We start from the raw sequence: 19,798 nt of genomic DNA on the forward strand, positions 1-19,798 counted from the left end.
CTGCCCCCCCGGAAACCAGGTTAGGTTGAGAGCCCCCCGAACTCAGCGAAGATCGGGGTTCAAGGACCCGGATGGGCCCCTTGGTCTTCCCTTCCGCAGCCACTCATCGCCGCAGCCGCCTCAGCCGGAGAAGCTGAAGGAGGCAGGAGCGGGCTCCGCCTCCTCCCGGCCCCGGTGCGAGCGCAGCGTTTGTTACACTAAAGTGTCTCCGCCTTCCCTTTGCCTCCGTGGCAGCGATGGCCGAGTGGTTAAGGCGTTGGACTTGAAATCCAATGGGGTCTCCCCGCGCAGGTTCGAACCCTGCTCGCTGCGGAAGCGGGTGCTTCAGTTTTTCGCCTTTTATACAAAACTACTTCAAAATCCATCATCTCCTTGCGGCTTGTATCCGCCAGATAAAAATCTACGGAAAGCTTTAATGAACCCCAAGACCCTGAAGGGTCGGTACTGCGAAGTGCGTGGTTTATAATGTCGGAAGAAATCTCCCCTAAAGGCCAGAGAGCAGTTTTAGAATCTCGATGTTAGCACGAAGGGCAGACCCAAGAACGATGGAATTCCTGGCTTTCCCAGGATGACAAGCTGTTATTGCCCGCCCTGTAACTAAGGGCATCCTCCCCTTCCCCTGAAAAAAAAACCCCGAAGTGCTGCGCAATGGAAAACTTTTTAAAAATAATTCCGCTTTTAATGTGCGCTAAAGTCCGCACCGTGGAACCCAGTGAGACGCTGTGTGCCTTCTGCTTTTGACACGGGTCTCACTGTGTCTGCCTGATTAAATCCCAGGTTCCTGGGCTCAAGGGATGTGGCCCCGTGTTCTCCCAGAGCACTGAGATCCCGGAGAGGCGCAGCGGTACCCAGACCCGGCTCGCGGTGAAAACGACGCCAGCAGAGTCCGTGAGTGGAGCACCTGCATTGGCCAAGTGCAAAACTCGGGATGGGTTTGGGACGTTGATGTGGGGTAGCTCTATCCTCCCTGTCGAAGCATCGTCTCCTTCAGGAAGGGAGGAGGGAGGCTCAAGACGCAGGAAGCGAGGGAGAGTTGCAAGGCCCAGGAGGCTGAGAGAGAGGTGGCTGCAGAAGAGAGGACCCCGGTGGAGTTCTCTGCAAGTGGGGCCGGGAGCAGGAATCCGTCTTTCATGAGAGGTCAGCCATGCTGAGGTCGGCTTTTCAGAGACTGCAGCGACATCTGAGTCACTCAAGGTCTCCTTGGTGACTTCTCACTCATGCTCCTGTAAGTGACACAACAAACGTGATTGTTCACCAAGCAGGCTTAAAGAGAGTCCTTTCTCCACTCTGAGCTCAGGATCCGTGTTCCCAGGGACGGATCCACGATGAATAGACGGGATTTTGTTCGTTTCGCTTGTTTTTCCAAGTCTCCCCAGGAAAAGCCATGGAACAGTTCTGATTACATTTTTGCTAAACATATTCATGTGTGTACCCATCTGTGTAGAGGAAATGGGCAAGAAAGAGAAAGCAATAGAAAATGATCGGAGGCTAAAAAGAAACACGCTAAAATGCTTGCAGGCGTTATTAGCGAATGGTTTAGCCAAATGGAAACAGCCAGGAGACAGGTTGGTATATCCTGCTGGGAGTTACAGGTTTGGAAGTAATAGGCAAAGAGGTGGTAACTAAAGACAAGGGAGTGTATGGGGCCACTTGAAAGTGTGGAGGCCGGGGCCTAGTACAGGGCCTCAAGAAAAGGGAATGGCCAGTTGTTGCAGATATTTAAAGACAGAGAGCTGGGCATGTAGTTCAGTCGGTAGTGCCTGTTTAGCATGCCCAAAGCTCTGGGATTTTCCCCAGCACCACATAAACTGGGTGTGGTCACTGGTAACATCTGAGGGGATTTTAATATTTTTGATAGATTTTGTTTGACTGAGATGTCTACAATTTTATATTGATTCAGTACGGTGATTTAAATAAGAAAATTATATGAGGTTCACCTTTGGGACCCTGCACATCCGTTCTCTGCTCCTGTTCACCCACTTTTACCACGTCTTCCATCTGTCTTTTTACCTAACCCCTCCTCCTGGCCTCCATCCATGTCACTTACAAATAATTACACTACTTTCCTACTTGACCTCCTGATGTCCACAAGCTGCCAACCACAGAAAAGTCAAATCCAGTGGTTAAACACGTGCCTTGTCTAAGAAAGCCTGAGAGACAAATGCCGTTTCCAGATCTAAGAAATTGAAATAATGTATGACGTTTCTTATTTGTTTACATTGAAAAGTTTAGTATTTTTACTCTGTGCTCAAATATTAATTCAGAGTCTAGCTGGATGGATCAGCAGTTAGGAGCTTTTGCAGAGAACTAGAGTTCAGTTCCCAGCACCCTTGTTAGGAGGTTCTCAACTACCTGCAATTCCAGCGCCAGAGGATCTGTTCTAACTGTATAGAAGTTCACTGAGTTGTACAGACTTTGTATAGATGGTGGAGACTGGGTTCATTTCGGCACATGATCAGAAACTCTGGGGAGTGAGTGTAGCTGAATGTGTGTCTCTTCAATTTATTGGTAAGGAAGAAAAGTAAGTATTGCTGAATTGGTAATTGGTTGTTTCTGCCACACTCCTTTAACAAGAAAATCAAGAGGATAAACAGGACTTTCAAGACAGGTCCCCTGCTTGAGTGCAAAGTGTGTTCTCTTTTTCTTTTGAGTTATTGACGGGCCTCCCGGCATCACATGCTACCCCTTGTGTGGTGATATATTCTGTACCCTGATAAACTTGCCTGAGGATCAGAGGACAGAGCCGGTCACTAGATTAGACATAGCGGTCAGGCCGTGATGGCACATACCTTTAATCCCAGCACTTGAGATCTAGTGTTTTTGCTTGGGAAGCACACACCTTTAACCCCAGGAAGTAATATGGCAGGGCAGAGAAAGGTATATAAGGCATGAGGGAGGAAACAGGAACTCACTCTCTTGAGGCTGAGGGTTTTGTAGAGGTAAGAACTAGTGGCTGGCTGCTCTGCTTCTCTGATCTTTCGGCTTTCACCCTGATACCTGGCTCTGGGATTTTTATTAAAAGACCATCTAAAATACGAAAAACACCCTCATCTTTGGTTGTTTTCTGTGTGTTCAACGTGTGATTAAAACATCTTTCTTCTCCTGCTTCACGTTTGCTCCTTCATTTGGAGGAGAGGCCTACCCTCTTTAGAGGACTTAATCTCTTTTAAAATACAAATACATACTATTTTTATGTAGCAGCTATTTATTTTTAAGATGGGATTTTACTATGTAGCTCTGGCTGTCCTGGAAGTCACTATAGAACAGACTGACTGCAAACTCACAGAAACCCACCTGCCTGGCTTTCCCGAATGCTGGGATTAAAGGTCTGTGCAACCAGGACCAGCTATTTTTTTATTTTATGTGTGTATGTGTGTATCTATGTATACACACACACTCAGATGTATGTGTACACACACACACACACACACACACACACACACACACACACCTCATATGAAAGGGGTTGTGAGCCACTGGTTATGGGTGTTGGGGTCCGAACCTGGTCCATCTGTGAATGTAGTAAGGACTCCTAACCACTGAGCCCTCCTTGTTCTCATTCTGAACATCTCAGTGTGAAGAGGCAATCCATCTCTACCCAACACAGAGAAAGGTGGAAGAGCCAGAGTCTTGCTTTCCCAGCTTCCCCTGCAGACTGGCCCAGCCAGTCAGATGTGTCTTCCCCCAGTATCCAATCAGAAACTATCAATACAAAAAGCAGGCAGGGTAGCAATCCTTCCTGGTGATGGACAGAAGCAATATGAAGAAGCCTGGATCCAACCCCACACCACCTATCCATGCTCTTCCTCCAAGCTGACTCTTCCTCATCCTGCTACAGGCAGTGGTGCCGGAGTTGGCAGTGCTCAGCAATGGGACGACAGCCTATGCATTAGGCTGATTTTTGTGACATTGCTCTGCTGTCTTAGATCCTGACTATCCTGATGAATACTCCTGCTTCATTTCCCAAAGAGAGAGGGAGAGGGAGAGGGAGAGAGAGAGGGAGAGAGAGAGGGAGAGAGAGAGGGAGAGAGAGAGAGAGAGAGAGAGAGAGAGAGAGAGAGAGAGAGAGAGAGAGAGACTTTGCAGGCTTCCTGAGATAGCAAAAGCTATTCCATATTCTTCCAGTAAACTCCCACCCTCCCCGAAGACAGAGTTTCTCTGTGTAGGCCTGGCTGTCCTGGATCTCTTGCTGTAGACCAGGCTGGTCTCGAACTCACAGAGATCCACCTGCCTCTGGCTCTCGAGTGCTGGGACTAAAGGTATGTGCCACCTCCACCCAGCTTCTGGTAAACTAAGTAAATCACCTCCCATCTTTATTTTTCCTTCCATACACCATATACAAATTCCCTCTTTACCCCACTATCAACTGGCTGGAAAAACTCAAATTCTGTTTTCCAAGTATCACCTCCTGGATAAAGCATCCCTGTCCTCTCTCAGACTGAAGACCCTTTAAAACTCCCTTGCAAAGGTGCTGTGGGATGATCCTTCCATACACTGAGACTATGTATTGCTCTCATTGGTTAATAATAAAGCTGTTTGACCTATAGAAAGGCAGAATAAAGTCAGGCGGGACAATCACACTGAGGACTCTGATGAAGAAAGGTGGAGTCGAGAGAGATGTGAGCAAGCCCCACTGGAGGGGAGCTCACGTCTGAAGATCTTGCTGCTCCTCGTTTCCCACCCATCCCCTTGGAGACAGCTGGTTTCAGGCAGTCTCTGTGTATTATGGTGCAAGAAATAATAGCATTACCTATGCCTCAGTGGCTCCAGGGAGTAAGAGAAATGAGTTCTGAGCCTGGAATCATCAGGGGAAATGGTCAACCCATCTGGCTGACTCACTAGAGAAAACTCGGCAACTCAGCTCTTGTTCCAAGGTTTAGTCCCCCAGTCTGCATAAAGATGATGGATGAAGTTCACCCCAGCTCCTAGAAAAGCAGTTTGTTCTGCTTCCTTGTGACCTGCTCCCAAAGTCACCAAGGACTTAGGTTATTCTTAGCACTTCAGTCAGAGTGTGTGGCTCTGGCTCACTACCACCCCTGGCTCATGCAATCCTGGGGTTCAGACCCAGGTCTTGTGCATGTTAGGCAAGCGCTCTACCAGCCAAGCTACACCTTCAGTCCCATCACCACCAGCCCCACACACACCTTTTTTTTTTTTAAGACAAGGTCTTGCTATGTAACCCTGGCTGACCCAAAACTCATTACATAGACCAGCCAGGCCTTGAACTAACAGCAGTCTCCTGCCTCTGCCTCCTGAGCTCAGCGATTAGAGGCATGCGCCACCACATCTGGCTTTCATGGCTGGCTTTAGAAATACAATTCTCCAGCTTGCACTAAAGATCTCCTCCCAGCTCTTCGCTACTCCATTTAAAAGACACATATACTCTCAGCACTTGGGAGGTGAGGCAGGAGGATTAGGAATCGAAGATCATTCTTGGCTACAAAGTGAGTATGAGGCCATTCTGAACTACATGAGACCCTATCTCAAAATAAAAGAAATAATAATAATACACACATGCATACATATATCTGAACCATATGCTATGTGTCAATAATCCCCAACTATGAGATAACCTATTCCTAGAAAGAAAACACTGATTTGGGGAAGTTGTCTCCTGGGCTGTCTTAGAACGGGTAAACAAATCTGTCCAGATGATGTCATCTCTGCATAGACATTGTACTGAACACCTCTCTTGCCTGCTCAAAGAAGCACACACACACACACACACACACACACACACACGCACACGCACACGCACACGCACGCACGCGCACGCACGCACGCACGCATGTACGCATGCGAACACACACACACACTACCACCATAAATTCCCATGGCTAACATAGTAAAAACCAAACTCCCTAATTGTATGCCTTCATAATTCATCCCTAATCTCTACTCAATCCTGCCTACTCCCCGAGTGACCCATAGAGGCAGTTGGACTGGCTTACACCCCCTCACAGAACAGGCTCACTATTCCCAGCCCTTCCACACTCTGGCACCATTGACTCAAACCCTCTCTGGGGCTGGAGAGAGGGCTCAGCAGCTAAGTGCACTGTGCTGCTTTTGCAAGACCCAGGTTTGGTTCCCAGCACCCATGTGGTGACTCAAAACCATCTGTAACTCCAATTCCAGGGGATCTGATACCCTCTTCTGACCACCAAGGGCACCAGGCATAAACACGGTATATATACACACTGACAAACACTCGTACACATAAATTAAATAAGTCTTTAAAAAATCTTTAAGAAACTTTTTCCTGTCCTTAATGGTTGATTTGAAACATACATCCCCACCGACATGCATGTACAGACATAGACAGACAGACAGACATAGAGAGAGAGAGGGAGAGGGAGAGAGAGAAAGAGAGAGTTAAGAGCATACACACAATAGGTTTAAAATATGTACTTACAAGCAAAAACCAATTTATGTTCCTCCCTTCCTGTCTCATTATCAAGAAACATTGCAATAAAGTTTACAGGAATACCAGGAATCTTATTTAACTTATTTACACACACATACACACAGATACACACATACACACAGATACACAAACACACACACACACACACACACACACACACATCTTTTTTAAATAGAGGGAGTCTTGCTATACACCAAGTGGACACAGACTTTGTTGGCTCAAGCAGTCCTCCTGCCTCAGTCTCCTGTGTAGCTAGAAATCGTATTTTACAGGAAATCAAGCCAGAAATTGTTTCCATTAAATGATCTGCTCGGTGGACAATAGATTCATGATTACATTGGCTTGCTCTCACCTCAGCCTGCCACTGAGGGTCCCTTCCTGGAGGACGCCAGGTATGACTCTCAGTTTTCTGTGGGTTTTTTTTTATTTTGTTTTTAATTTTTTTAAAAGATTTATTTATTTATTTTGTATGCAGCATGTATGACTACAGGTCAGAAGAGGGCACCAGATCTCACTACAGATGGTTGTGAGCCACCATGTGGTTGCTGGGAATTGAACTCAGGACCTCTGAAAGAAGAGCCAGCGCTCTTAACCTCTGAGACATCTCTCCAGCCCTTAATTTTTTAATTATTATAGTTTTATGTGTTTTGCCTGCATATGTACGTCTGTGTACCTCATGCATGCAAGTATCCACAGAGGCCAGAAGAGGGCAGCAGATCCTTTTGAACCCGAGTTCCAGACAGTTGTTAACTACCATGTGGATTCTGAGAACTGAACCTGGGTCCTCTGGAAGAACAGCAAGAGCTCTCTAGCCTCCTCAGTGTATTCCTGTTTTGTTTTGTTTATAGTTTATAGTTTGTTTTAACCCTGTTTTGTTTTATTTATAGCTTATAGTTTGTTTTAAACAGAGTCTCTCTATTATACAGCTCTGGCTGTCCTGGAACTTACTATGTCGACCAGGCTGGCATTAAATTCACAGAGATCCACCTGCCTCTACCTCCCAAGTGCTGGGATTAAAGGTGTGCACCACCATCACATCTGGCTCTCCATGTATTCTTTATGCACCCCTAAGAACATACACAAGTGTCAGCTTGGCTAGTGTACCCAATGTTTTGAATTTAGCTTTTGTTGTTGTTGTTAAAAAGATATCCCACCTTTCTATTCTAAGTGCTTGCTCATTAGAAGTGGTTCTGCTGACTCAAATGCCCTGGGCGGGTAGAGCTCACTGATTCAGAATGGACAGAACATAATTTATTCAACCAAATCCCTACTGATGACCATAAAAGTTGATTCCAGTCTTTTGATCTAAAACAAATGAGCAAGAACAATTGGGGGGGGGAGGGGTGTCAAAGAAATCGCTACATTTACACATTTATACATGACTTCTTTATTTTTATTAACAATTCAGTATGCCCCAGCAACCATTGCTGTGGCTCAGGAAAAGGATGTGGTGGCACAGGAATCAGATCTAGAGCCCTCCCAGCCGAGTTCAGCTTGTATCACCAAAGCCAGGCACTGTAGGGAGGGAGGTCCGGGAGACCCAGTGTGCTTCTGCTTCTGCCCACAACACCTTTCAGGCATGAGATGCATAACACGAAGAAGTTTTGTCCCCAGCACCTACATGCACATGAAGGTGCAGTCTTAATCCCTTGCAAGACTGGCTTGAGGGTGGCTTGTTTTAGAAGCTAATTTCCTTCTAAAATGCAGGTGAAGAGGCTCACGGATGCTGTTATCGATTGCTTTTCCTGTCCCTGCTTTTCACCGAGGAAAATCAGCCACTGTATCCATCGTTCAGATCTACTTGTGACCGTCTGATCTTGGTTTACATCCATCTGAGCTTGAAAAATGACCGCTCTCAGACCGGTGGATGCTTCCTGAGGCACTCAGCTCTCACGCGGATGGATACGTCAGCATCTTCTTGGAGTGGCGAAGTCTTTTCTGATAGGTCCTTGTTTTCCCCGCCGCTGCTCTTTACCTTTCAAATAAATAAATAATAAATAAATAAATAAAATATTTTTAAAGCCCTACTGGGTAGGCTGTCCGTTCACATTTGAGCTTTTCAGTTACCCCTTTTTCATTGTCTATTATTGCTGCTGAAGTGTTTGAAGATTTCTTACTGGGGAAAGGATTGGCTACTGGGAAAATCAGTTTTTCATCTTTTCAGCAAGAACTCCCCCGCAAACCTAATAATATACTTTCTAGTCATGTTAGGTTCATTGCTCATTGCTCTAACCAAAAGGAGACAAGAATTTGCGGAAAGAAATTGATTCTAGTTACAGTTTGAGCCAGAACTAGGGGGATAATCTCTCTCTCTCTCTCTCTCTCTCTCTCTCTCTCTCTCTCTCTCTCTCTCTCTCTCTCTCAATCTCTCTCTCTCTCTCTCTCAATCTCAATCTCTTTCTCTCTCAATCTCTCTCTCTCTCCTACCACCCCTATCCCTTCCAACTAGTACAAAATGATCTCAAGGAGAGGGAGCTAGTGTATTTTCATATAACTTCCTTTTTTTTCTTAGTTCTACTTTTAAGAGAGAATTTCACAATTGCACATAATGTGTTTTCGGCAAATGCACCCCTCATTCCCTCCAATTGCCCCCACCCCACTATTCCCTCTAAATTTCACGTTGTTTTTAAACCCAGTGAGTCCACTTAGTGTTGCCAGTAAGTATGAGCATAGATGTAGGGCCATCTACTGGCATGGGAGGTGTCTTAGTTAGAGTTTCTGTTGTTGTGAAGAGACACCATGACCACAGCAACTCTTATTAAGGAAAATACTTCATTGGGGCAGAAGGAATCTGTGTCACTGGGCATGGCTTGAGCATATGGGAGACCTCAAAGCCTACAGTGACACACTTCCTCCAAGAAGATCTCATAGTGCCACTCCCTGTGGGCCAAGCCCATGAGTCTACGGGGACCACGCCTGTTCAAAGCACCCCAGGCAGCCTCTCAAGTGGGGCATCCCTGGAGAACACTGACTCTCCCTCCTCTAGAAGCCATCGTTGCCAAGAGCTCCTAAGTCCCCACCCCCCACCCACGGTAAGATTGACCGGCTTGCTCTTGTCCAGGTCTTATGCATGCAGTTACAGCGGCTGTGAGTTCCTGTGTGTGCGCCTCAGCCCTTGTTTCCCCAAAACAAGGCTCTGCTGTAGTCATCCACTACCTCTGACTTCTCAAATCGTCACTCCCCCTCTTCCGAGATGACCCCTGAACCTCTGGAAGAGGGCCTGTGTTATCGAGACGTCCCTTGGGGCTGAACCCTTCCCAGTCTCTTCCTCTCTGCTCGCTGACCAGTTGTGGGTCTCTGTGTTAATCACCATCCACAGCTACAGACAGAGAACATATACATTAAAAAGAGAAAGAAAGAAAGAGAGAAAGAAAGAGAGAGAGAAAGAAAGAGAGAGAGAGAGAGAGAGAAAGAAAGAAAGAAAGAAAGAAAGAAAGAAAGAAAGAAAGAAAGAAAGAAAGAAAGAAAGAGAGAAATGGGGCAAGGAAGCAAGCTAGCTTCGGAGCTCAGTCTCCAGAAGTGTGACTGGTCTTAAATGCTGGTGACACAGTAGTCAACAGCGCACGAGAGTCCACTCCTGTGATGCCAAGACTAAGGAAAATGAGGCCAAAAGAACATCATGGGTTTGAGGTGAACTAGGGCTACCAAGGCAGAGCGACTCTCAGAAACCCAGACAAGTTTTTACTGTCCTTAGGATTCTGTCACTCCAGCTGCAGTGACCTCACATGCGCAGTTCAGTAGCTAAGCAGGGGGTCCTGCATCCTACTTACATCATCAGTGTGCTGGATGATTGCGCAAATGCACGCAGCATATGTGTGGCGCAGCTCTGTAAACCCACCTGCACATGTGCAGGGGAATCCTTAAAAAGCTGGACAAAGACTCCTCCCTCTCTTCTCTGCCCCCTCCTCCTCCCCCTCCTCCTCCCCACGTGCCTCTTCCCAGGCCTGGTTACTCTTTCCTGTGCCCCCTCCCCCTCCTCCTAATAAAGCTCTGATAATGGTTTGGTTGTGTCTCATGACCTTTCCTCGCATGCTATATCTTTAAAACAGCTTGTGTTATACTTTTCTTTTCTTTTTTTCTTTCTTTTTTTTTTTTTTTTTTTTTTTTTTTTTTGGTTTTTCGAGACAGGGTTTCTCTGTGTAGCTTTGTGCCTTTCCTGGGACTCACTTGGTAGCCCAGGCTGGCCTCGAACTCACAGAGATCCGCCTGGGTCTGCCTCCCGAGTGCTGGGATTAAAGGCGTGCGCCACCACCGCCCGGCTGCGTTATACTTTTCAAACAACAACCGTGGGGAAGTCAAAGGTGGAGTGAGAACTCACCACAGCATCATCTAGTGGCCCCTCCTTTACCTCCTTGTTTCACCCCCTAAAATGTGTCGAAGGATATTCGCTCACCCTGTGAACCCCGAGTTTGCATTTGATTAATTAAATGAAATCAACCGTGGGTCAGGAGACCGAGCCAGCCGCTAGTCGACACAAAGTAATCATGGAGAGTCAGAGGGAGTCTGGGAGATGGGCAGAAAGATGCACAGGAAGTAGTAGGGAGGGACTTTTGAGTATGGCCATCTTTTTTGGTTTAGTGGAGAGGAAGGAAGCTCTCTTTCTGAGATGCCCTTGAAGAGGCAAGGTCCAATAGCTGCTCCTCGACCTCTCTGAGCCAGCGGGTTTTCACCTCAGCCTCTGACTCCCGAGTCTTATTGATAGATAGAACAATGGATATTTAGTTAAAAACTATATTTGGTGGCATCAGCAGGAGGCAGATCTGGCAGGATGTAAAAAAAAAAAAAAACTAAAAAAGTAAAAAATAAAAAATTCTTCACAGTCCTAGGCTTTATTCTTGAAATGCCTACAGTGGACAAAATCTTCATCCTACCCCACTGCAGAGGTGAAGAGGCCGTGCAGCAACCAGATCTGGACTTTTTGCACATTCACAGACAAGACCAAAGGCTTTCTAGGTAGAACCTTCTGCTACCGGTAGGCCAATGCCACCATCTTGTGGCTATTGGAAGAAAGACAGACTGAATTCTTTTCTGTGTTTGTTTGTTTGTTTTGCTTTGTTTTGTTTTTCCGAGTCAGGGTTTCTCTGTGTAGCCCTGGCTGTCCTGGATCTCGCTCTGTAGACCAAACTGGCCTTGAACTCACAGAGATCCGCCTGCCTCTGCCTCTCGTGTGCTGGGATTAAAGGCGTGCGCCACCACCGCCCGGCCAATAACCTGAATTTTTATTTTGGGTGGTCCATATGAATGTATTTTGTAGTGAAGAGAAATCTCTCTTTCCTTGTTATTTTCTCCATCAATCTTTAATCCAGGTAGAACTTATTTTGGAAGATTTCAAAAGTGAAATAAAAAAAATTTCCAGAAACGCATAAAAATTAGCTTTTTTGTTTTGTTTTGCTTTTTCTAGACAGGATTCCTCTGTGTAGCCCTGGCTGTTCTGAAACTCACTTTGTAGACTAGGCTGGCCTTGAACTCATGGAGATTGGCCTACCTCTACCTCCTAAGTGCTGGGACCAAAGGTGTGTACCACCATGCCCGGCTAAATATTTTTGAAAATCATCTTGGCGCTGGAGAGTTGGCTCAGTGGTTAAGAGTACTCGTTGCTCTTACAGAGAGCCTGCACCCACACTGTGGCTCGCAACCACCCGTAACTCCAGTCCCAGAGGATCCGATCCCCTGTTCTGACCTCCAAAGGCACCAGACATGCACATGCTGCGCATACATACATGCAGGCAAAACACTCATATACATAAAATTATTTTTTAAAATGAGATCATCTTGTATAGAAATGTCTAAACTTCTGCAAGACAAGTTCACTGAAATGCTAAAGTCATAATGTGTATCATCCGACTAAAATCACTCAGTGTCAATCCCACGTTATTCACATGGAAACTCGGCATCCTGAAATTCTTTCACCTCAGCGGGAATTGACAATAGGGAATTACCTTCTTCATAATTCTCATTTTTCTCAAGGGCTTCAACTGTCACGTCTATCTAGAGTTCTGATGTGAAAAATCCTTCCTCTGGTTCCTTGTTAAGCAGACATAGTACTATGTCACTTGTCTTTCATCATCTCTGAAACCAGCTATAAAAACTAACTAACCCTCATCACTAAAAAGCACACACTTTCTGACAATCACACAAGCTCTGCATTGGACAAGATGTTTTAATCTTGGCTTTATACCAAGCATATGATCGGTGCATACACAGAAGATGGAAGCCTTCATGCCAGAGTAGGGAAGATGAGGCTCCCAGAGACCAGTCCCCAGAGCAGCTCCTGGCAGAACCCAGAATCGAGTTAGAATGAGTGACAACTCAATGGCTTCTTCCCTGGCCCTCTGAGGGAGAATTTTTACCACCTTCGCACCAACGTATCACACCTGCAGTATTGTTGTGGTGAACCACTTTTGTGGAACATCTGCTGTTCACAAGAGCCAGGTGTTCTGAAAGGGGATCCAATGGGGAAACAAGACTGCCCCTCCCCTGAGGAGCTCACACAATGGCTATAGTGATGGACACCATACTGTGATGCCATCCGGGAGAATACAGGTTGATTCTAGTAGCGAAGGAGCACCAGAGCCTGAAGCAAGGAAGGGTTCTGGGTATGACCCAACCTCCTCACTCTACTATGAAAAAGTAAGTGCTTCATATGTAAACAGCTTGCCCAGCATCTCCCAGTTGGCAGTTAGAACAAAAAGCCAGGTCTCCTGGCCCCCAGAAAAATAAACAATGGCTCGGGGGAGTGTCGCTTACAGAGGAATGCAAAAGGAAGTTGTATACATGTGCGACTTGGAGTTTACATACTTGTCTTGTTTTCTGTGACCAGATCCTTCCTTCTTTCCACTTCAGCCTCAAGCTTTTGAGTTTTAGTCTGTGTTCTCTCTTGTGGTAGCTTGAATAAGAATGGCCTCCACGGGTTCATATATTTGAATGCTTAGTTATCCAGGAGTGGCACTACTTAGAAGGATTAGGAGGTGTGGCCTCGCTGAAGGGGGTGTGGCCTTGTTGGAGGAAGTATGTCACTGAGAGTGGGCTGTGAAGTTTCAGAAGCCCACGCCAGGCCCAGTGGCTCTTGCTCTCTTCCTGCTGCCTGCAGATCTGGATGCAGAAATCTCAGCTACTTCTCCAGCACTATGTCTACCTGTGTGCTGCCATACTTCCCACCATGACAATAATAGACTAAATCTCTGAAACTGTAAGCAAGACCCAATTAAATTCTTTCCTTTATAAGAGGTGCCTTGGTCATGGCCTGGTCACAGCAATAGACCACTGACTAAGACATCCCTATTCAAATAATGGAGCACTATGCCCAAGATGGGCACACAGTAAAGGTATTTAAATTATGACCTAGTAGAAGGTACAGAAATAAGCAGAAAGGGGGCCAGCAAGATGGCTCAGCAGCTCTAAGCACTTGCTGCCAAACCTGACAACCTGAGTTTGATCCCTGGGACCCACATGGGAGAAGAGAATTGACATGTACAAGTTGCCCTCTGATTTCTGCACAGGCACCACAGCACACTCAGTCATGTATACACAATGATGAAGAGGGGAAGAAGGGAAGGAGGGAGGGAGGGAGGGAGGGAGGGAGGGAGGGAGGAAGGAAGGAAGGAAGGAAGGAAGGAAGGAAGGAAGGAAGGAAGGAAGGAAGGAAAAGAAAGACTGTAAGTGAGGAGAGGAGCCGATGTTTATTGGTTTAACTTTTTATCCATGAGTGTATTCATTTCCTAGGGCTGACATAGAGTCACCAAACAAGTGAGTTAACAGACTCACTGTGTCAGAAGTCAGGTGTCTAGAACTCCATGTGTCGGCATAATCAGGGAGAGACTCATCCTGTGCTGCTTCCTAGCTCTGAGTCATCCCTAGCTCTGAGTCATCCCCAGCTCTGAGTCATCCCTAGCTCTGAGCCGTCCATCCTCCTTAAACTGCAGCTGCACAGCCCCAGCCCCTGCCTATCACTCGTGGCATCCTCCCCATGGGTCTCTATCCAAATCTCCCCCTTCTCAAAAGGGAACTATCTAAACATGACAACATCCGTTTAAAAAAAAAAAAAAAGACCCTATTTCCAAATAAGGTCATCTTCATAAGTGGTGAGCCATGTAAAGGGATGAGATTTTCAACACATCTTTTTTTTAATTTTTTACTTATTATTAGTGGGGTGTATGTGTATGTGTGCCTCAGAGAACAACTTTCCTTTTTTGTTGACAGGGTTTCTCTGTGTAGCCCAGGCTGTCCGGAAACTCACTTTGTAGACCAGGAATTCTTGGGGGGGGGGGGGATGGTGGGAAGCCAGGCATGTTGGTATACGTCTAATCCCTAGTATTCAGAAGCAAGGACAGGGGGATCGCCCTGGAGTTCGAGGCAAGCCAGGACTACATTGTAAGACCCCGTCTCAGAGAAAAGCTGGGTGGGGTGGCATATGCTGCCGTTAGTCCCAGAACTGCCCTGTTCAATAGAACCTTCCGAGTCAACAGAAATGATCAACAATCTGGGCTGTTCAATAAAGTGACACTAGTCCAAATGACTTATAGAAGCCAGGCATGGGGGCACATGCCTTTAATCCTGGCACTCGGGAGGCAGGGACAGGTGGATCTCTGTGAGTTCAAGGCCAGCCTGTTCTACAGTAGTGAGTTCAAATACAGCCAAGGCTACATTGAGAGATCCTATGTTTATCTGCTCCTCAAAACAGAAGCAGCGCCAGGCGGTGGTGACGCACGCCTTTAATCCCAGCACTCGGGAGGCAGAGCCAGGCAGATCTCTGTGAGTTCAAGGCCAGCCTGTGCTACCAAGTGAGCTCCAGGAAAGGCACAAAGCTACACAGAGAAACCCTGTCTCGAAAAAAAAAAAAAAAAAAAACAGAAGCAGCAACAAAAATGACTATTGAGTATTTAAAACATCACGAGTGTGAATACATTGTATTACCAATCTTATTTAATTTTAATGAATTTAATAGTCACATATGGTTACTGACTATCATATTAATGATGTATTTTCTAGCACAACGTTTCTCAAGATTTATTAATAATATGCATAGAAAAAAACCAACGATTTTTTCCAAGTACATATTCCAATTTAGATCCACTGTGGGGTTCCCAATGCTGAGTTCCCGAGAGACACTGGGACCCTGTCTTGGGGATCGATCTAGGCCAAAATTACACTCAGACTTAAGCAAGCATCAGAACCCCTGGGGAGGCTGTGAAGACAGATCCTGTAGCTTATCCTTCACAGATTCTGACTCAGGGAGTCTGGAGTAGGGTCCAAGAATTTGCAGGGTTGTTTGTTTGTTTTTTTAAAGGTTTATTTTTTTTTCTCTTAATTTTGTGTGTGTCTATTTGGTGTGTGTATGTAAGTACAGGTGCCTGTGAGAGGCCAGAAGAGGCCTTCAAATTCCATGGAGCTGGAACTGAAGGCAGTGGTGAGCTGCTTGACGTGGGCATTGGGAACTTTTGCAAGAGCAGGGTAAGCATTGCTGAGCTGGCTGTCCAGCCCCGAGAATACAGATTTATAAAAAGCCCCTGCCTGAGGCTGGAGCACGTCCTAGGAGTGATGGGAAAGTACAGTTTTAATCACTCTAGTTTTCTTTCTCAGTTGCTGCTTGCATTAGTTTATTTGTGCTACTGTGATAAAATACTACAGGCTGGGTAATTTTATAAATAGCAGAAATTTATTTCTTAATGTTCTGGAAGCTAAAAACTGAAAGACAATTGTTTGAGGTATATATATATATATATATATATATATATATATATATATTTGGTTTTTTCAAGACAGGGTTTCTCTGTGTAGCTTTGCGCCTTTCCTGAATTATACCCTCTCCCTGTCTATTTATTTTTATTATTTATTTAATAAGAGAGAGGGGGAGCTGGAAAGGTGACCCAGTGAATAAGAGCACTTGCTGCTCTTCTAGAGAACCGAGTTTGATTCCCAGCACCCATAACCATCTGCAACTCCAGTTCCTGGGAATCCAATGCCTTCTTTGGCCTAAATGGGCACCAGGCACAAATGTGTTGCACAGATGTACATGTAGACAAAACACTCATTTAAAATGTGTGTGTGTGTGTGTGTGTGTGTGTGTTGTTCAAGTCAGGATTTCTCTGTATAGCTCTGGCTGACCTTGAACTCAGAGCTCCACCTGCCTCTGCCTCCAGAGTGCGGGAATTAAAGGCGTGAGCCGCCACCACCCAAAAAATAAATACGTTTAAAAAGAAAAGAAGGAGCCCATCGGCGGTGGTATGCTTAGTGAGTTCCAGGACAGCCAGGGTTACACAGTGGAACCCTGTCTTGGAAAATCAAAAGGGTGGGGGTGAGAGAGGGAGAAAGTGAGAGAGAGAGAGAGAGAGAGAGAGAGAGAGAGAGAGAGAGAGAGAGAGAGAGGAGAGAGAGGAGGGGAGAACAGAAACCAAGCAGGGCCACTCACACCTGTCACTCCAGCACTTGGAGTTTGGGAGGTAGTTTGTGCGTTTGTTTGTCTTGTTCTGGGGTTGTTTGGGTTTGGGGTTTAGTGTGGTTTAGGGGATCTGACACAGGTCCTCTCACATGCTAAGCAGGTATTCTCCCTCACTTTTTTAAAGACAGGCTCTCACTAAGTTGCCCAGCTGTCCTTGGATTTTCTCTCTAACCCAGCAGGCCTTTTCAGCCTTGTGGCCCTCGCGCCTCAGCCTCCAAAGCAGCTGGGTGGACAGACCCCCATACTACCAGGCACCTTGAGAGGTTTAGGTAGGAGAACTGGATGTCCAAGACCAGGCCAAACTATTATAGGTAGTTTATAAATAAATTTATATATAGTGGTCCCAGGTCAGCCTGGCTACAGGATAGTGACCCTGTTTCAAAAGACAAGATAGTAATTATAATTATTTTTTTAAATAAAATAACAATAAGCTAGACAGAGTTATCGGAACAGAATGATGGAGACACAAACTCTCCCTGTGATTTCTCTGTCCTTTCAATGAATTCTCTCCTTTAATTTGTAGTTTACAACCCCCCAGCCCCCCCCCCTGCTCCCATGCCAGTCTGGCTCCCAGCCAGGCCCTAAACTAGTTGGCTTTCTGTTGCTATGATGAAACACTAACCAAAGGAACTGGGGGAAGGCAAGGGTTTCCTTGGCTTACACATCCATGTCCATCGTTGAAGTAAGTCGGGATAGGAACCTGGAGACTGGCGCTCCAGCAGAGGTCACGGAGGAACCCTGCTTACTGCCTTCCTCCCCATGGTGTGTGTGTGTGTGTGTGTGTGTGTGTGTGTGTGTGTGTGTGTGTTCAGCTACCTTCCTCATACGACCCAAGACCATCTGCCCGAGGATGGCACAGCCCACAGTGGACTGGACCCTCCTAATCAATTAGCAATTAAGAAAAGCTCCCACCACCATGCCCACAGGCCTATCCCAGGAGGCAATTTCTCTTTCGAGTTCTTTCTTCCTGCGTGTGTCAAGTTGACGGTCAATATTAAGCCATCCCACTAGCCTACCCTAGGCCCGGGTCTCAGCTGAGTTCTTACGGTCTCCAAAGAGGAGACTGGTTTGCTTGTTTGTTTTTTTTAAATCCACCGACAGGTAGAAGGAACCAAAGCAGAGCTAAAGTAATTTGTCCTGAGTCCCACATTAGGTCACAGCCAGAAAAAATATCCAGTCCTCTGTAATCCTAAAGCAGTAGGAGAAAGAGAAGAATCCACTGGGAGGAGAAAGGATGGGAAAAGTGGCCTGATACTAAGTGTCCCCAGCCCTCGGAGAGTGAGATGACTCGGAGCCCAGAAGCAATCAAACCAAACCAGCCCAGGCTACCACAGAAGCTGAAATGGAAGGGAACTGGAGCCCACCTTGTCCAGCATTTTGCCCTTTTTCAATACACCATCAGTTTTATAATTCCTCCCAGCATACTCCCTAGAAGTCTCTGCATTTCTTATCTTTGCTGGGGGGCAGGGGTAATGGTTTTTGCCTTCCAGGAAATTAAAAGTCCCTCTCAATAACAGCATTAGTCACCAACACTTGCTGCTGTGACCCATCTTATCACCCCATAAGATCCTGGCAAGGAAAAGATATGAAAATTCATAAGCAAGAAAGCAATCTTCTCCTTATCTCTCTCCGTGTCTTTCTGTGTCTCTATGTCTGTTTCTCTCTGTCTCTCTCTGTCTTTGTCTCTCTCTCTCTCTCTCTCTCTCTCTCTCTCTCTCTCTCTCTCTCACCCTCTCTCTCTCTCTTTCATCTGTTTTTGCATTTCTAATGTTCTCATCAAGGGGCTGTTTCTGGCAGCTGGGAATATATCCAAGGGGCACTGGAAACTATATGGATTTAAAAGAAACAGTGAACGCCGCCGCCTCAGCGTTCCGAAGCAGACACTTGAGTCGCTTTCACTTTAAAAAGAGTGGAAGGTCTCAGAATTATATTTCAACATTTCAGGACCCACAGAAGACAGGTGACCGCCGCGACATGGATGAGAAAGGCCCCGTTATCCTCTCTCTGTGGAAAGTGCCACAAGAAATGTGTGTGTGTGTGTACTCTGGCTTTATTATTGTTGTTTCACATCTTGGGCACTGCTTCCTTTTAGGGGTGAGGGGAGGCGATTGCGAAACTGTTCCGTCAACACAACGCTTCTGATACAACAAAGCCAAGGCTAAAGCAGAAAAAACTCCGCTATCAGTGAACAAACACGCCTTCCCGGTGCTTTTCAACCCCGTGGCCCTAAGATCTGTGACAACCAGCCAGCTGCGTTTACTGTTTGTTTAAAGGACACAGTAACCAGGCAGGGGTGGCGGCACGCACCTCTAATCTCGGTCCTTAGAAGGCGGAGGTGGGCAGATCCCTGGGAGTTCGAGGCTGGTGAGGGACAGGCAGCTCAGTGGTTAAGGATGCTTACTGCTCGACCAAGCTCAGTTCCTAGTACCCACATGGGGTGGCTCGCAGTGGCCAGGCAACTCTAGCTCCAGGGCATCTGACGCCCTCTTCTGGCCTCTGTAGGTACTGACATAAATCTTTTTTTTTTTTTTTAAAGGATAGAGTAACCAAATTCTAAATGCTCACACATTCTCATGACACAAAAAGTCCAGAGATAGGTATTTACCCCACAGGTGTACTTCACACACAAGAGACATTACATGAAACTGTTCATTACAGTGCGACTTGTGATTACAAAAATTAAAAAAAGACAATAAATACTCACAAAAGACACAAGCCTGTAATATCAGCACTGTGGAAAGACAGGAAGGCCATGAGGTCAAGATCAGCGGTAGAATATGGTAAAACCCTGCCTCAAAATAAATAAATAAATAAATAGATAGATAGATAAATAAATAAATAAAGGCCAGGCAATGGTAGCGCACGCCTTTAATCTCAGCACTCGGGAGGCAGAGGCAGCCTGTGGGTTTGAGGCCAGCCCCTGGTCTACAGAGTGA

General features: G+C 46.1%; 1 protein-coding gene, 1 long non-coding RNA gene and 1 other non-coding gene across 3 annotated transcripts in view; 2 read left to right on the top strand and 1 right to left on the bottom strand.

Moving 5' to 3' along the window:
* The first annotated feature begins 230 nt into the window (after nucleotides 1–230).
* Trnas-uga lies at nucleotides 231–312 on the top strand. The gene has a single exon. It is a non-coding gene; the product is annotated as a tRNA-Ser (tRNA).
* On the top strand, nucleotides 234–8,451 carry LOC119086744. The gene is made up of 2 exons (XR_005090088.1): nucleotides 234–1,225; nucleotides 8,132–8,451. It is a non-coding gene; the product is annotated as an uncharacterized LOC119086744 (long non-coding RNA).
* Dnajc12 (DnaJ heat shock protein family (Hsp40) member C12) overlaps nucleotides 7,788–19,798 on the bottom strand; it is a 34,640-nt gene continuing 22,629 nt past the window's right edge. The window contains exon 4 of the mRNA XM_037199665.1: nucleotides 7,788–8,399. Within this exon, the coding sequence (XP_037055560.1) occupies nucleotides 8,280–8,399 (120 nt within the window). The 3' untranslated portion in view covers nucleotides 7,788–8,279. The remainder of the gene's footprint in view (nucleotides 8,400–19,798) is intronic.

The sequence above is a fragment of the Peromyscus leucopus genome, chromosome 16_21, assembly GCF_004664715.2.
Source record: "Peromyscus leucopus breed LL Stock chromosome 16_21, UCI_PerLeu_2.1, whole genome shotgun sequence".
Lineage (NCBI taxonomy): Eukaryota > Metazoa > Chordata > Mammalia > Rodentia > Cricetidae > Peromyscus > Peromyscus leucopus.